This window comes from Jaculus jaculus, chromosome 10, assembly GCF_020740685.1.
Source record: "Jaculus jaculus isolate mJacJac1 chromosome 10, mJacJac1.mat.Y.cur, whole genome shotgun sequence".
NCBI lineage: Eukaryota > Metazoa > Chordata > Mammalia > Rodentia > Dipodidae > Jaculus > Jaculus jaculus.
This window is the reverse complement of record NC_059111.1, coordinates 88,042,305-88,056,627: the sequence shown is the minus strand read 5'-3', so window position 1 is coordinate 88,056,627 and position 14,323 is coordinate 88,042,305. Positions and strand designations below refer to the sequence as shown.

The 14,323-nt window shown below is 40.4% G+C and overlaps 1 protein-coding gene across 1 annotated transcript in view; it reads left to right on the top strand.

Moving 5' to 3' along the window:
- The window catches only part of Znf800 (zinc finger protein 800), a 29,117-nt gene continuing 14,794 nt past the window's right edge, over positions 1-14,323 (top strand). Inside the window, exons 1-3 of the mRNA XM_045161063.1 lie at positions 1-43; positions 581-701; positions 5,911-6,006. Coding sequence (XP_045016998.1) covers positions 641-701; positions 5,911-6,006 — 157 coding nt within the window. The 5' untranslated portion in view covers positions 1-43; positions 581-640. The remainder of the gene's footprint in view (positions 44-580; positions 702-5,910; positions 6,007-14,323) is intronic.

Below are 14,323 nucleotides of genomic sequence, written 5' to 3'. Positions count from 1 at the left end.
CCGCCCGCCGCCGCCGCCGCCGGCCCGCCGCCTCCGGAGTTAAGTAAGTTGCGCGCACTCGGTGGTTGGGGACCCGGACTGCGCCACCGGAGACTTCCCACCGACCCCCCACGCCCCCGGACCCTCCGCGGTCCTCCTCCAACGCACGTGCGCGGCGTGGGCCGGCCGCGGGCGGGAGCCGCACCTCGGAGGGCCGCGCAAGGAGCCTCGGCGACGGCGGCGACCGCGGTGCCGACCGCGCTCCGCTCCGCGCCGCTCTCCGCGCACCGAGGCCGCGGCCGCCCGCGCAGCGCAGCGCAGCGCAGCGCAGCGAGCCGGGCCTTGGCGCAGCCGTGGCCGCGCCGTGCGCTCCGGGCTGCGTTTCCGGGTAGGGTGGTGAACCTGTGCCGTGGGGCCGAGGCCGGACACGGGTCCTGAGCGCGTCGGTTTCCTCCCCCGGAGACGAAGAAGGTTGCCCGGGGTGGAAGGAGAAGCGGGAGGGCGCGCGACGCTGGGGAACGCGAGGTGGGAAACTGCAGCCCGAGCCCCCTCAGGAAGTTTCTCAGGGTCAGTGACGGGGGTTTGTGCTTCTCTCCCGTAGCCAGGCCGCCATGAAGAGCTTCTCACAGTGAAAGGAAAAGTAGGTCGTACCCACTTGAAAATGCCTTTAAGGGACAAATACTGTCAGACTGACCACCATCACCATGGATGCTGTGAACCAGGTATGTCTCTCCTCTTTCCCAGTGACTTTATCAGAGACGCTTGGCTTTCCGTTTTTGTTTTCTTTTTTTGTTTTTTTTCCTCCTTTCCTCCACTTGCCCAATAAAAAAAACATGCCTTAGGAAAGCAGGCTATAATTTTCTTCAGCATAACACCAGTTATGTAGCTAAAAGCCTGCATCCAACCAGAGGTCTCTCATGCTTGATCCCCTAAAGAAAGTGCTGAAAGTGTCACTTCCAATCACTTCCACAACATCGGCCAGCTCTTTCCCTTCTCTTTCAAGGCAGCCTGAAGTTGGTGGTATACCCCACGCTCTGTGAAGGTTTGAAAGGAAAGAGAAAGGCAAATGGAAGTATTCGGGCACTATTTGTCTTTATAAAATAGTTTTAAGTCTAAAAACCGAAAAGTTTCTCATGCAGTTTTTAACCATGGAATAGTGCTGAAACCCTAAAAACAACTTTAGTTTGCCTTAAGTAGGGTTTCTTGCATTTGTTGACAGAATCAGATTTTATTTAAAAAATGCTAAGTTTATATTGCATATTACTTACAATAAGGATTTTAAGGTGGAACTACTTCAGTTAAATTTATGAAATGAAAACAGGTTTTGGATCCTCATGAAGAGTGTTAGCAAACTTAGTTTGATAGACATGGTGTGTAAATTATTGGTAGCTCCATCTAGACTTGCTTTGTGACACTGGGGGGTATAATTTCAAACAGAACCTTGAAGACAGTCACTATATCACATATTGTAATTCAAAGGCAAATATTTATCATTATTATGATTGTTAGTATTATTTTGCACCAGCACTCTCTACAGTGCACTTTTTGCTCCGTGGAGGATTCTGTGAGCTCTGTATAGGCCACCATGAACTTGATACAGGACACTATAAGCTCTATATAATGTACTGTGAACTCTATGCAGGATACTGTGAGTTCTGTGCAGGACATTGTGAGTTCTGTACAGGACACTGTGAGCTCTCTACATGACACTGCGTTTATATTGGGCACTTTATCGTTTCAGACCTAAAAGTTAATACATTTTTTTTTTTTTCCTTTTGCTCTTTCTTATGTTGGAGCATTTTAACTACACTAGTCTATTTAGGTTTTTATCGTAATAGAGTTCATTTAAAATAATTTTCTGAGAGAAAAATGCAGCGGTAAACTTTTTCTGACAACTTTTCTACACATGACTGTAACGTTTGCACTATAGTCTTATACTCTGTTGGGGTCAGTAATAACTGATCTTGTCTAATACACAGGGCAGTCCTGGAATGGGATTTCATTTCTATTCCACTGCTCCTGACCTATCTAAATTTCAGTACCCTTTTGTACCGTATATTTGAATTTGTATTTGGAGTGAAGATAAATTCTTATATATATTATATTACAGAGCTGGAGTTTGTTTGCTTATTCATTTCTTTGACAAATTACCATTGAGCACCTATTAGATATCAGGTATTGGCCAAGGCAGTAGGCATATAAACAGTGACAATGATAACGTGTTTTCCTCATACAACTTGTGAGTGAAAAAGAGGTAGATATAAACAGGTAAACTAAACATGGTTTACTTGGTACATGTTAGTAATTAAGTTTACTAGAGGCTTTTAATGCCTTCAAAATGTTTTCTGGAATTTGACTTTTTAAAGTATATTGGATTCTTTTTTCTTCTGCTTTTTTCCCCTATTAGTAGAAAATCTGATCAACTGTGTTCACTGAACATGATTAGTTTTCTTTTATGAGAGCTTTTTCATGTACTACTTATCAGAGTTACCAGACTAAAGGTTATTGCCCATTATCATCATCATCATTATCATCTTGCTTTCTTAGGGTTAGTATTTTCTGAAGGTTTGGTTCAGAGGAAAGCTGAAATTTGCTAATTTACAGGGTTGTTCATTGTCATTTGAAGGGAAAATGTGTGTGGAGTGGGAGTCTGTTTTAGCACTAAAAGAAGTGTAGTATGGTATGGTAGTTATTAAGCTGTCCTCAAACCAGACGTGGTAGCCATGCCTTTAATCCCAGCACTCTGGAGGCAGAGGTAGAAGAATCGCTGTGAGTTTGAGGCCACCCTGAGACTACATATTGAATTCCCAGTCAGCCTGGGCTGGTCTAGTGTGAAACCCTACCTCGAAAAACCAAAACACAAAACCCAAAACAAACAAACAAAAGTCCTCAGATGGAGGGAAGAAGATGAAGGTGACATGATATCATATTTGAGAAATTCTTTTTTTTTTAATTTAATTTTTAAATTTTTATTTTAAGCCAGGTGTGTTGGCGCAAACCTTTAATCCCATCCCTGGGGAGACAGAGGTAGGAGGATTGCTGTGAGTTCCAGGCCACCCTGAGACTCCATGGTGAATTCCAGGTCAGCCTGGGCTAGAGTGAGACCCTACCTTGAAAAACCAAAAAAATTTTTTTAAATTATCTTTTTATTTGTTTCAGAGAGAGAGAGAGAGACAGACAGACAGACACAGAGACAGAGACAGATAGAAAATGAGCAAACCAGGGCATCTAGCAAGCGAACTCCAGACTCATGTGCCACCTTGTACATCTGGCTTACGTGTGTCCTGGGGAATTGAACCTAGGTCCTTTAGCTTTGCAGACAAGCACCTTAACCGCTAAGCCCGTGTTTGAGAAATTATTAAGTGTGCTTTCCTGAGCCATCTGTCCTCATTTGAATTATGGTCAGTGGATGAGTCCTCAGATGAGAATATTCTTGAAGGACATCATGTCTTAGTGGGATGGGTCAATCTGTAGTGAGGGGTAGTGTTCTAAGCCTTGTCAGTATGTGTATATTCTTGCATAAGAAATCTGAGTAGTTGTCATGCAGCTCCATCTGTGTGCTCTCTCTTTCCTGAACGGTTCCCCTCTTTTGCCCTGCAACTATTGCCTCATTCCATATTTTTTGTAAGGACATTCCAGACATAGCTACATGTTCAAAGATTTTGTTCTAAGGTAGAAAGGAGTTTTTAAAAAGTGGACATGTAGTCTTAGAAGGATGTGAAGAAAAATATTCTGAGGGTATGGGTTTTTTGGTTGGAGGGAGATAATTTTTAAGTGGTTGTGACTTGGGTGGGTCTGATCTTGGAAGGGATAGCAGGATATGTAGGTGGAACTACACAGATTATGCATACCAAGTAAATGGGTATAGGCAGTGCTGGGTTAACCTTGGCTTTATTTTGAATGTTATATCAGGATCCCTATGTGTTTTGGTGGTAGTTAATAAAATTCTGAAGATGGTAGGTAAAAAGCTTTGTTCTAGCATTAAAACAAGGTATTGTTATGTGGAAGTAGAAGTTGGTGTATTATAGAAAGTTTTCTGGAGCATATGCCAAATGAGGAACTCTGATACCAAGCTTCTTTGTTTCTCCTCATGTCTCTCCCTTAGCATTTCTCTTTCTCCCATTCTCAAGTTCTTATCACTGACAGCCAGACCTTGAAATGTTTAGTTCTTTACATTTGTTTTTATCCCACTCTCACTTGTCCATCTAGTTAAGGTAGACAATATTGTCGGTTTGCTTTTAAACCCTTGCTGTTGTTTCTCTGACAGGTTGAATCCTACTTAAATTATGTAAAAAGATCAGTTTTTGGTGTCAGGAAAGTGGCTGACTTTTAATGAAGATGCAGCTGTTGGAGGACCTGCTGTGTACCAGCTGGGTTTCAAGCTTCCTTAGCTCACTTCATCCTGGCACAGTCCTGCTTTTGGTACTTCATTAGCCCCATTTTAGAGAAGAGGAATGAGATCTGAGGGTTTAGTTTGTCCTAGTCTTGCCTTCATAAATGGCTAAACAACAGTGCAGGGGTCTGTGCTCCATAGCTGCAGTTACTGCCAGTGTGAGCCTGTTCTTAAGACCAGTGTATGATGAGTGCATGTATATGCGTTCCTAACTGAGTTAAAATACTCCTAAAGCATCTCTTAAAGTTGGGAAATACTGTTTGGTAAAATGACTTGATCTAAGACATAGCTTTTCTTGTCTGTGTACACTGAGTACTTGACATGAAGTATGAAGGAGAATTTATACACATAGCAGGTTCCAGACTCTTTAGCAAAAAGCTGAGTGCTATTTAGATCTAAGTCTCAAGCTGGAGTAGCACACACTGTAGAAGTCCCCTTGCACTGAGTGGATGGTCCCTGCTTAGGATGGCATTAATTGAGTGGAACATTATGATCTGTCAAAAAAGCCAGTTTTTCTCCACCACCACCCTTTGCCTTTATTTGATAACTGGTAGAAAAACATAGTTTTCCCTTTCAGCTACCTTGTTTTATATGATCTGATTGTAGATTTTATTGCTAATCTGAGATATGAAAGTGAAAATTTTATTTTTAAAATGAAAAGGTAATTTTTATTTTTACTTGCAAAAATGTGTTTCTTCTAAAATGTGTATTTCCAGGGTCTGAACTAATAATCCTTGGTGATCCACCCTGATAGAACCATTACTAAATTTTGTTGCTATAGTCTCCAAGATACTTCTGTTTCCTTAGCATCTATTTATACATCTCTACATATATTCATCTCTGTATCTATATAAATATGTATTCATGTAAAAGGATCATCATCTATAGTCTGGTTGGTTGTTTAACAATTATTGATATCCTTTGTTGTCAGTACATACAGAGCTGGCTTGTGGTTTTCAGCAGTCATGACACATTTTGTTTTACTGAATATTTAAAAATTTTATCCTGGTTGCTATAAAGAGACTTCGAAGTTTAAAGTTTTTCTCACTTGTATACAGTGCTATAGAGTGCTGCAGTGGAAATTCACATCCGTAATTATGTACTTGTCTTGTTTCTCTTTATGGCAATTGGGTTTGATTTTCACTCTTAACATTGTCCATAGAGCTGCAGATTATCCCAAAACTTTTGAAATGGGTTTTTGGCCACCATTGCCTTGGAGTTTTTGTTAAATGTAATGATTCCTTGATGACAGGAATAAAGAAGCAGACATTATGTGTACTAATGGATGCCAAAGTACAAAAAGTAAGCCTTTATGGTTAAATCTAATAACTAGCTTTAACTGGCCACATACAGCCTTTAATATTGAGATTTATTTTAATTCTCTCCCACATTTATGCCTAATTGATGATGAACTATACATATGTGACATATGCATGTGATTATTATTAGCATCATTGTAGCAAACTTGCTTATTTCAATAGTGAATGATTTAAATAACCCTTTTTTGTGGGGCTTGGGGGTCTTTGTTTTCCATGTAGTTTTTATCCTGGAGCCTGGAGATCCTCCCTTGTTACAGCAACCACTACAGACATCCAAATCTGGCATTCAACAAATAATTGAGTGCTTTCGATCAGGTATGAATGCTTTAGGATGTATTGTTCAATCTTCATAGCAGTTTACTGTTATCAGAAGACATTGTACCTCAATTTAAAAAAAAAATCTATAGATTAGTTTTCTTTATAGGATACTTTTGTCACATTTTAAAGACATAAATATTGACTTGATCTAGAAATTTATTTTCAATACTACATACTAAAAGTTTAAAATCAATTAATACAACTTAAGGAAATGTAGTTTGTGTGCAAGAAAAATGCCACTTATTCCTAAAGCAGTGAATTATTTTGAGTCTTTATAAGCTTCAGCACAGATTGTTTTCTTAGAATGTAAGATGATGTTTGTTTATTTCTGTTCAGGCATCTCACTTTCTCTGCCCAGTTCTAGAGTTTTTAGTATCTTTAATAGAGCAGAGAGAATAGACAAAACATGTGTTCCAGCCCTGATATATTTGTTAAGCTTATGTTTCAGTTAGATCATTAGCCTAGTGTGGTGGTGCACACCTTTCATCCCAGCCCTTGGGAGGCAGAGGTAGGAGGATTGCCGTGAGTTCGAGGCCACCTTGAGACTACATAGTGAATTCCAAGTCAGCCTAGGCTAGAGTGAGACCTTACCTTGAAAATCACCTCCCCCACAAAAAAAGGAAAAAACATTCTCATCCATAGTTATCCTTTGAACCTTGAAAATTTTCATGAAGATGATAAGCTTTGAAATAATAAGATATCACTTTACTCTTTTTTAATTTTTTTTTTTTTTTTTTAAGGTAGGGTCTCACTCTAGCACAGGACTCTGTATTCTCAGGGTGGCCTCGAACTCACGGCTATCCACCTACCTCTGCCTCCCAAGGGCTGGGATTAAAGGCGTGCGCCACCACACCCGACAAGACATCACTTTAATGGTCAGTAAATGTTCATTAGTTTTTTTTTTAATTTTTTATTAGCATTTTCCATGATTATAAAAAAATATCCCATGGTAATTCCCTCCCTCCCCACACACACTTTCCCCTTTGTGTTCATTAGTTTTATTTGGAATTCACTATGTAGTCTCAGGCTGGCCTTGAACTCATAGCAGTTTTCTTACCTCTGCCTCCCCAAGCCTGGGATTAGGGGCATGAGAAGTTTTTTGAAGTCTTTTTCTTTTTTACTTTTTAATTAATTTATTTATTTGAGGGAGGGAGAGAAAGAATGGGCATGCCAGGGCCTCCAGCCATTGTAAACAAACTCCAGACGCATGTGCCCCCTTGTGCATCTGGGTTATGTGGGTCCTGAGGAATCAAACTGAGGTCCTTTGGCTTTGCAGGCAACCGCCTTAACTGCTAAAACTTTAAAGTTGTCAAAGGGGTTGGAGAGATGGCTTAGCGGTTAAGGTACTTGTCTGCGAAGCCTAAGGACCCAGGTTCAATTCTCTAGTACCCACCTAAGAAAGGTGGCACATGTGTCTGGAGTTTGTTTGCAGTGGCTAGAGTCCCTGGTGTGTCCATTCATTCATTCATTCTCTCTCTCTCATGCTCTCTCTCTCAAATAAATAAAGATAAATAATTTAAAGTTGTAAAGGGAAAAATCACATACTTGTTTTACTTAAGGATTCTTAGAAATAGGTTTTCATTAATTTTTTTAAATGAATCTCTAAGACATATTTAGGGGGGTGTGTGTGTGTGTGTGTGAGTGATTATGGGTTTTAAGTGCAGACCCACGTGTGCCACAGTCTGCACATGGTGGTCAGAACAATTTTGTGTTGGGTTTTGCCTTCTACCTCGTTTGAGGCAGGGTCTCTTGTTCAGTGATAGGCTTACCAGACTAGCTAGCCTTCGAGCATCTGGGTGATTCTCACCCTAGAGCTCTGGGATTATAGATGATACTAGTGATAAAATGGCTTTACATGGGTTCTGGGGATCTGAACGTACATATTCAAGCTTGTGTGGCAGGTGCTTTATGAACTGAGCCATCTCCCGAGCCCAAGATCTGTTTCTTAGACTTCTTAATCTGTATTCCTCATAAGATTGCTTCTGTGTACATTGTATCTAATTCAGTGTTAAGTGTGTCTTGTGTGCCTGCCTATTTTAAATTAGATAGATGGTCTTATAACCTGTTTCTGCATTTTGTTGTTGTTTGATTTTAACTTTTGGTAAGTGTCCTTGGTTAATAGAAATAACCTACAGATCATAGGTTTCCTATGGTGAATATATCTTTTCTTTTTATGTATTTATTTGAGGGGGGGGCAGTGGGCACACCAGGGCCTCCAGCCACTGCAGACGAACTCCAGATGTGTGTGCCACTTTGTGTACCGGGCTTACTTGGGTCCTGGGAGATCAAACCTGAGTCCTTGGGCTTTTCAGGCAAACGCCTTAACCTCTAAGCCACCTCTCTAGCCCCAAACTCAGATTCTTTTTTTAAAAAATATTTTATTTTTATTTATGTATTGAGAGAGGGAAAGAGGCACAGTGAGAGAGAGAGAATGGGCATGCCAGGGCTTTCAGCCATTGCAAATAAACTCCAGACACTTGCACCACCTATGGTGAATATATTTAAAATAAAATTTTACTTGTTGGATGCAGTATGTATATTTCTGGCATAACATAAAATACTTAATTTCTGTTTGTTATAGATATTCTGAAAAGACAGTTGAGTTCTTTTTGTTTTTTGTCATGGCAATAATAGGAATAGTTTTTTCCATTTAGTAATATTACCTAAAAGTATTTTTGTTTATTTATTTATTCATGTGTGTGTGCGCACGAGAGAGGGAGAAAGAAAGAAAATGGGCAGCCAGGGCCTCTTGCCACTACGGAGAAAGTCCAGATGCATTCACCACTTACTGCATCCAGCTTTAGATGGGTGCTGGGGAATTGAACTGGGACCATTGTCATGCTTTGTAAGCAAGTGCCTTTTTTCCTTTTTTTTTTGAGGTAGGGTCTCACTCTAGCAAAGGCTGACCTGGAACTCACTATGTAGTCTCAGGGTGGCCTTGAATTCACAGCGATCCTCCTACCTCTGCCTCCGGAGTGCTGGGATTAAAGACACGCACCACCACGCGTGGCTTGTAAGCAAGTGCCTTTAACTGCTGAGCCATCTCTCCAGTCTGAGTAGTATTACTTGGTTTCTACTTTAATAAATTGCAGTAAGGTTATTTAAATTTTTTCTCATAATTTGTTTGCGAAGGGAGAGATAGAATATGGATGCTCCAGAGCTTCTTGCCACTGCAAAGGAATTCCAGATACATATGCCACTTTGTATCTGACTTTAGGTGGGCACTGGGGAATTGAACCTTGGCAATCAGGCTTTGTGAGCAGTGCCTTTAATTGCTGAAACATCTCAGCCTTGAGTTGAGTTAAGGTAATTTTAACTTATTTTATGTGTTATTTGAAAAAGAAGTTAGAATTGGTTAATTCATAGTGCTTTGTAATATAAAAATGCCTTTTTCACAATATTCTGTGTGCAGGGTCATGTGTGTGGCCTGGGTGTGTATATGCATGTTCGTATGTGTGGGCCCACGTGTGTGCGGGTACATGTTGAGGCTAGCAGTTGACATTAAATGTTTTCCTCAGTTACTTTCCACCTTATTTTTTGAGACAACCTCTCCACTGAAGCTGGACTTGACCAATTCAGCTAGATTAGCTAGTTTGCAAGCCCTAGGGATTCCTTATCCCTGCTTCTCCAGCATTGGGGTTACAGGTGTGCACCACCAAGCTCAGCTATTTTTGTGGGTGCCAGGGATCTGAACTCAGGGCTTCATGTTTTTGTGACCAGCACTTTAACTGACTAGACCATCTTCCTACCTCCTTGGAAGGAATTTTTTTTTTTAAATTTTTCCCCGAGGTAGGGTCTCACTCTAGCCCAGGTTGACCTGGAATTCATTCTTTAGTCACAGGGTGGCCTCGAACTCATGGTGAGCCTCATACCTCTGCCTCCTGAGTGCTGGGATTAAAGGCATGTGCTAGCATGCCTGGCTGGAAAATATTTAAAGATGAAATTAATTATCTTCCTGTTACATTGTAGTCCTATCAGTTTTCTTTGCATTTCTTTATTGTTTGAATAAGCTAAAGGACAGTAAGTGTGACATGGGTAATCTGAATTGGTATCATTCCACAGTGATTTATATTTATTTTTTGAAATGTATTATTTAAAAAAATTCTCAAGCAAATTAGCCTTCAGTTATTTTTTTTTTAGTGTAGGAAAATCCTAAATATATTATAATTTCTTTTTTTTTAATTTTTATTAACATTTTCCATGATTATAAAATATATCCCATGGTAATTCCCTCCCTCCTCACCCCCACACTTTTCCATTTGAAATTCCAATCTCCATCATATTACCTCCCCATTACAATCATTGTAATTACATATATACAATATCAACCTATTAAGTATCCTCCTCCCTTCCTTTCTCTACCCTTTATGTCTCCTTTTTAACTTACTGGCCTCTGATACTAAGTATTTTCATTCTCATGCAGATATTATAATTTAAATTAGAACTTGTTTAGAAATAATGTTGAGTGGCATAGAAAAACTAACTTTATTGATAAGTAAGGTATTTTAATATCTTCTAGACAGTGATCTCTTGTCTGTTGGCTAATCTAAAAGGTCCTGAAGTAGCTCTTCCTTAGTATAGAGCTGTCTGAATTAAGGCCCATTAAGACCTTATCAGAATGGGATGGAATGACTGGGGACTTGATAAAGATTGAACCCTGACAGTGGCAGTGCCTCTCTGACCAGTCTTCTCAGCATACCCTTAGTGACTCACCTCTTGTACGCTCTTTCCATTACGGTAGGTCACAGTTGAGAAGTCTGTCCTGCTGGTACTGCATGTCTTTGGTACTAGTCTAATGGAACTCTGATGACCATGCTTTTGTGCCCATTAACCTGTAGAAGCTTAGTCAGGGCAGACAGTAGTAATTTTAAGATATCTATCTATGTCCACAAGCTCAGACAGCTATCTTCAGCTTTCTTGGAGGGTTTAACCTTCTTGTACCTATACTGCGCAGTTCACACACTGATGTTAATTCCTGCCCAACCTGGATTCTGTCTGAGGAAGACGCTGACTTTTTTTTTTTAATTTAAGGTAGGGTCTTGCTCTAGCCCAGGCTGACCTGGAATTCACTATGTAGTCCCAGGATAGCTTTGCACTCATGGTGATCCTCCTCACTTTGCCTCCCAAGTGCTGGAACTAAAGGCGTGAGCCACCATGCCTGGCTCAGTTTTGAGGTTTACCAATCCCATGTCTGCTGTACTGGCTGTGTGACCAGTTTTAAAGATTTAGTTATTTATTTTTTTGGTTTTTCGAGGTAAGGTCTCACTCTGGTCCAGGCTGACCTGGAATTAACTCTGTAGTCTCAGGGTGGCCTTGAACTCATTGTGATCCTCCTACCTCTCCTCCCGAGGGCTGGGATTAAAGGCGTGAGCCACCATGCCTGGCTCAGTTTTGAGGTTTACCAATCCCATGTCTGCTGTACTGGCTGCGTGACCAGTTTTAAAGATTTAGTTATTTATTTTTTTGGTTTTTCGAGGTAAGGTCTCACTCTGGTCCAGGCTGACCTGGAATTAACTCTGTAGTCTCAGGGTGGCCTTGAACTCATGGCGATCCTCCTACCTCTCCTCCCGAGGGCTGGGATTAAAGGCGTGTGCCACCATGCCCGGCATAAGATTTATTTATTTATTTATTTTTTAATATTTTTTAAATTTTATTTATTTATTTATTTATTTGGAGCGACAGACACAGAAAGACAGAGAGAGAGAGAGAGAGAGAGAGAGAGAGAGAGAGAGAGAGAGTGGGCGCGCCAGGGCTTCCAGCCTCTGCAAACGAACTCCAGACGTGTGTGCCCCCTTGTGCATCTGGCTAACGTGGGACCTGGGGAACCGAGCCTCGAACCAGGGTCCTTAGGCTTCACAGGCAAGCGCTTAACCGCTAAGCCATCTCTCCAGCCCAAGATTTATTTATTTATTTGAGACAGAGAGAGGGAGGGAGGGAAGACGGGAGGGGATATGAATGAATGAGAATGGATGCGCCAGGGCCTCTAGCCACTGCAGATGAACTCTAGACACATGTGCCACCTTGTGCATATATAGCTTACATGGGTACTGGGGAATGGAACCTGGGTCCTTAGGCTTCACAGGCAAGCACCTTAACCACTAAGCCATCTCTCCAGCACACTCTTGGCCTTTTATTTCAGGTTTTTCTTTGGATTGTTTTCTTGACTTTAAATTTTATCTTTCTCACTTCTGATACCTCTTTTATTTCTGGGTACTTGATTTGTAAATTAAATGTTTCTACTAATATATGGACTCTGAGTTAAAAAATAATAAACCACTGCAGGATGCAGGACAAAAGGTACAACTATTAATTGTTCTGTTCCCTACTACCTCTTTGCTCAGCAGCTACTTGCTGTGTGGTTTATGGGGTGGTTTTCTTCTAGGGTCCTTTTATATGTACAAACAAATATCCTTGCTTTTCTTCCCAGTAGAAATGGTAGCAAGTTGCACATGCTTGTATAGCTTTGTTTTGTGGCTGTACATTTGGTTATTGACATTACTCCAGTGATAGATGTCTCATTTCTTTTGAAGACTGCTGGTTTAGCACCTATATTTTCTACTGTGAGCGCTAGTGTGTGACTAACTTGAAACCTACTGTTTGTTCTAAATCCTTGGCCTCTGGGCCCACTTTGACTGTACTGTTTCCTTTTGTGGTCTTACCTGTGTAAATTGCTAGGATCACATTTATTTAAGTATTTTTATCTTTATTTATTTATTTGGGAAAGAGGCTGACAGAGAGAGAGAGAGAGAGAGACAGCGAGTGAGAAGGAGAGAATGGGTACACAAGGGCCTCCAGCCACTGCATGTGCTACCTGTACATCTGGCTTATGTGGGTACTAGGAAACTGAATCTGGGTCCTTAGGCTTCACAGGCAAGTGCCTTAACCACTAAGCCATGTCTTCAGACCCAGGATCTCATCTTTGATTTGGCATCTTCACATCCTTCCTTTCGAAGAATACTTTGCTTTTCTTGCCCTTTGACCGCCTCTCCAAACAAAATCTTAAATAAAATGTGTGATGCCTTTAGATACCAAATATCTTTTAGGTATTTATTAAATTGATTTGAAATTAGTATATTTTTGGGGGGGCTTCAAGGTAGGTTCTTGGTCTAGACCAGGCTGACCTGGAATTCACTATATAGTGTCAAGGTGGCCTTGAACTCATAGCGATCCTTCTACCTCTACCTCCCAAGTGATGGGATTAAAATGTGCTCCACCACACCTGGCTGAAATTAATATTCTTTTAAAACATTTTTGTTTTATTTGTGAGCAGAGAGAGGACAGGAGAGAGAGAGAGAAACAGAGTGAGTTTGTTTGGATGTGTCAAGGCCTCTTGGTGCTGTAAATGAACACCAGATACATGCACCACTTTGTGCATTTTGCTTTACGTGGGTACTGGGGAATTGAACCTGGGCCAACAGGCTTTGCAAGCTATTGCTTTTAAACACGGAGCCATCTCCCCAGTCCCTGAAATTAATATTCTTAGTTTCTTAGACATCTTAGGGAGGCAACAAAGCTGTAGAATGCCTTTGATCAGAAAGAAAATTGAGGGAGGGTGTCAGATATTCAATACTAGCCTTTAATAAGAAGTTAACATCATCTTATTCTTATAATATAATATTATAATATTCTTATAATATTATTAGAATATTATATTGTAGTACTGGGCAGATAGCTCAATAGTTAAACGATAGTCACTTGTAAAACCTGCTGGTCCAAGTTCAGTTCTCCAGTACCCATGTAAAGCCAGATATATAAAGTGACACATGTGTCTGGAGTTTGTTTGCAGTAAGAGACCTTGTGTTCATGTTCTAGTTTTCTCTCTCTGTCTTATAAATCAGTTAAAAGAATAAAAAAGAATATAGTGTAATGTAATATTGTAAAAAGAAATGACATATAACTTTATAGAGAAAAGGTTCTTCATGTAGAATATTAGCATACTATGTAAAGGAACTCCCATTTTCTTTTTTGACTCAGGGAGGAATAAATTAACTTTTATAGTATGCCAATGAAAAGAATTCTGTGTAATGTTGGCTATGTGATTGTTTTTCTGGGTTTTGTCATTTAACTTCTTAGAGGTATTTTGTTTCTTCTAGGATTGAAGCTACTTTAATTGTAGGTGTTATAGCTGTGACTGAATTATGATGCCTCAGTTTTAATTCTTGATAAGCTTAGGATGAAAGTATGGTTTATGAGACACACACAGGAAAGTGCCCTGTTCTATGATGGAGTTTTTTTAATCCTCTTCCTTCCCTCCCTCTCTCTCTCTCTTTCTTCTTCTTGGCACAGTCTCACTCTAGCACAGACTGAACTGGAA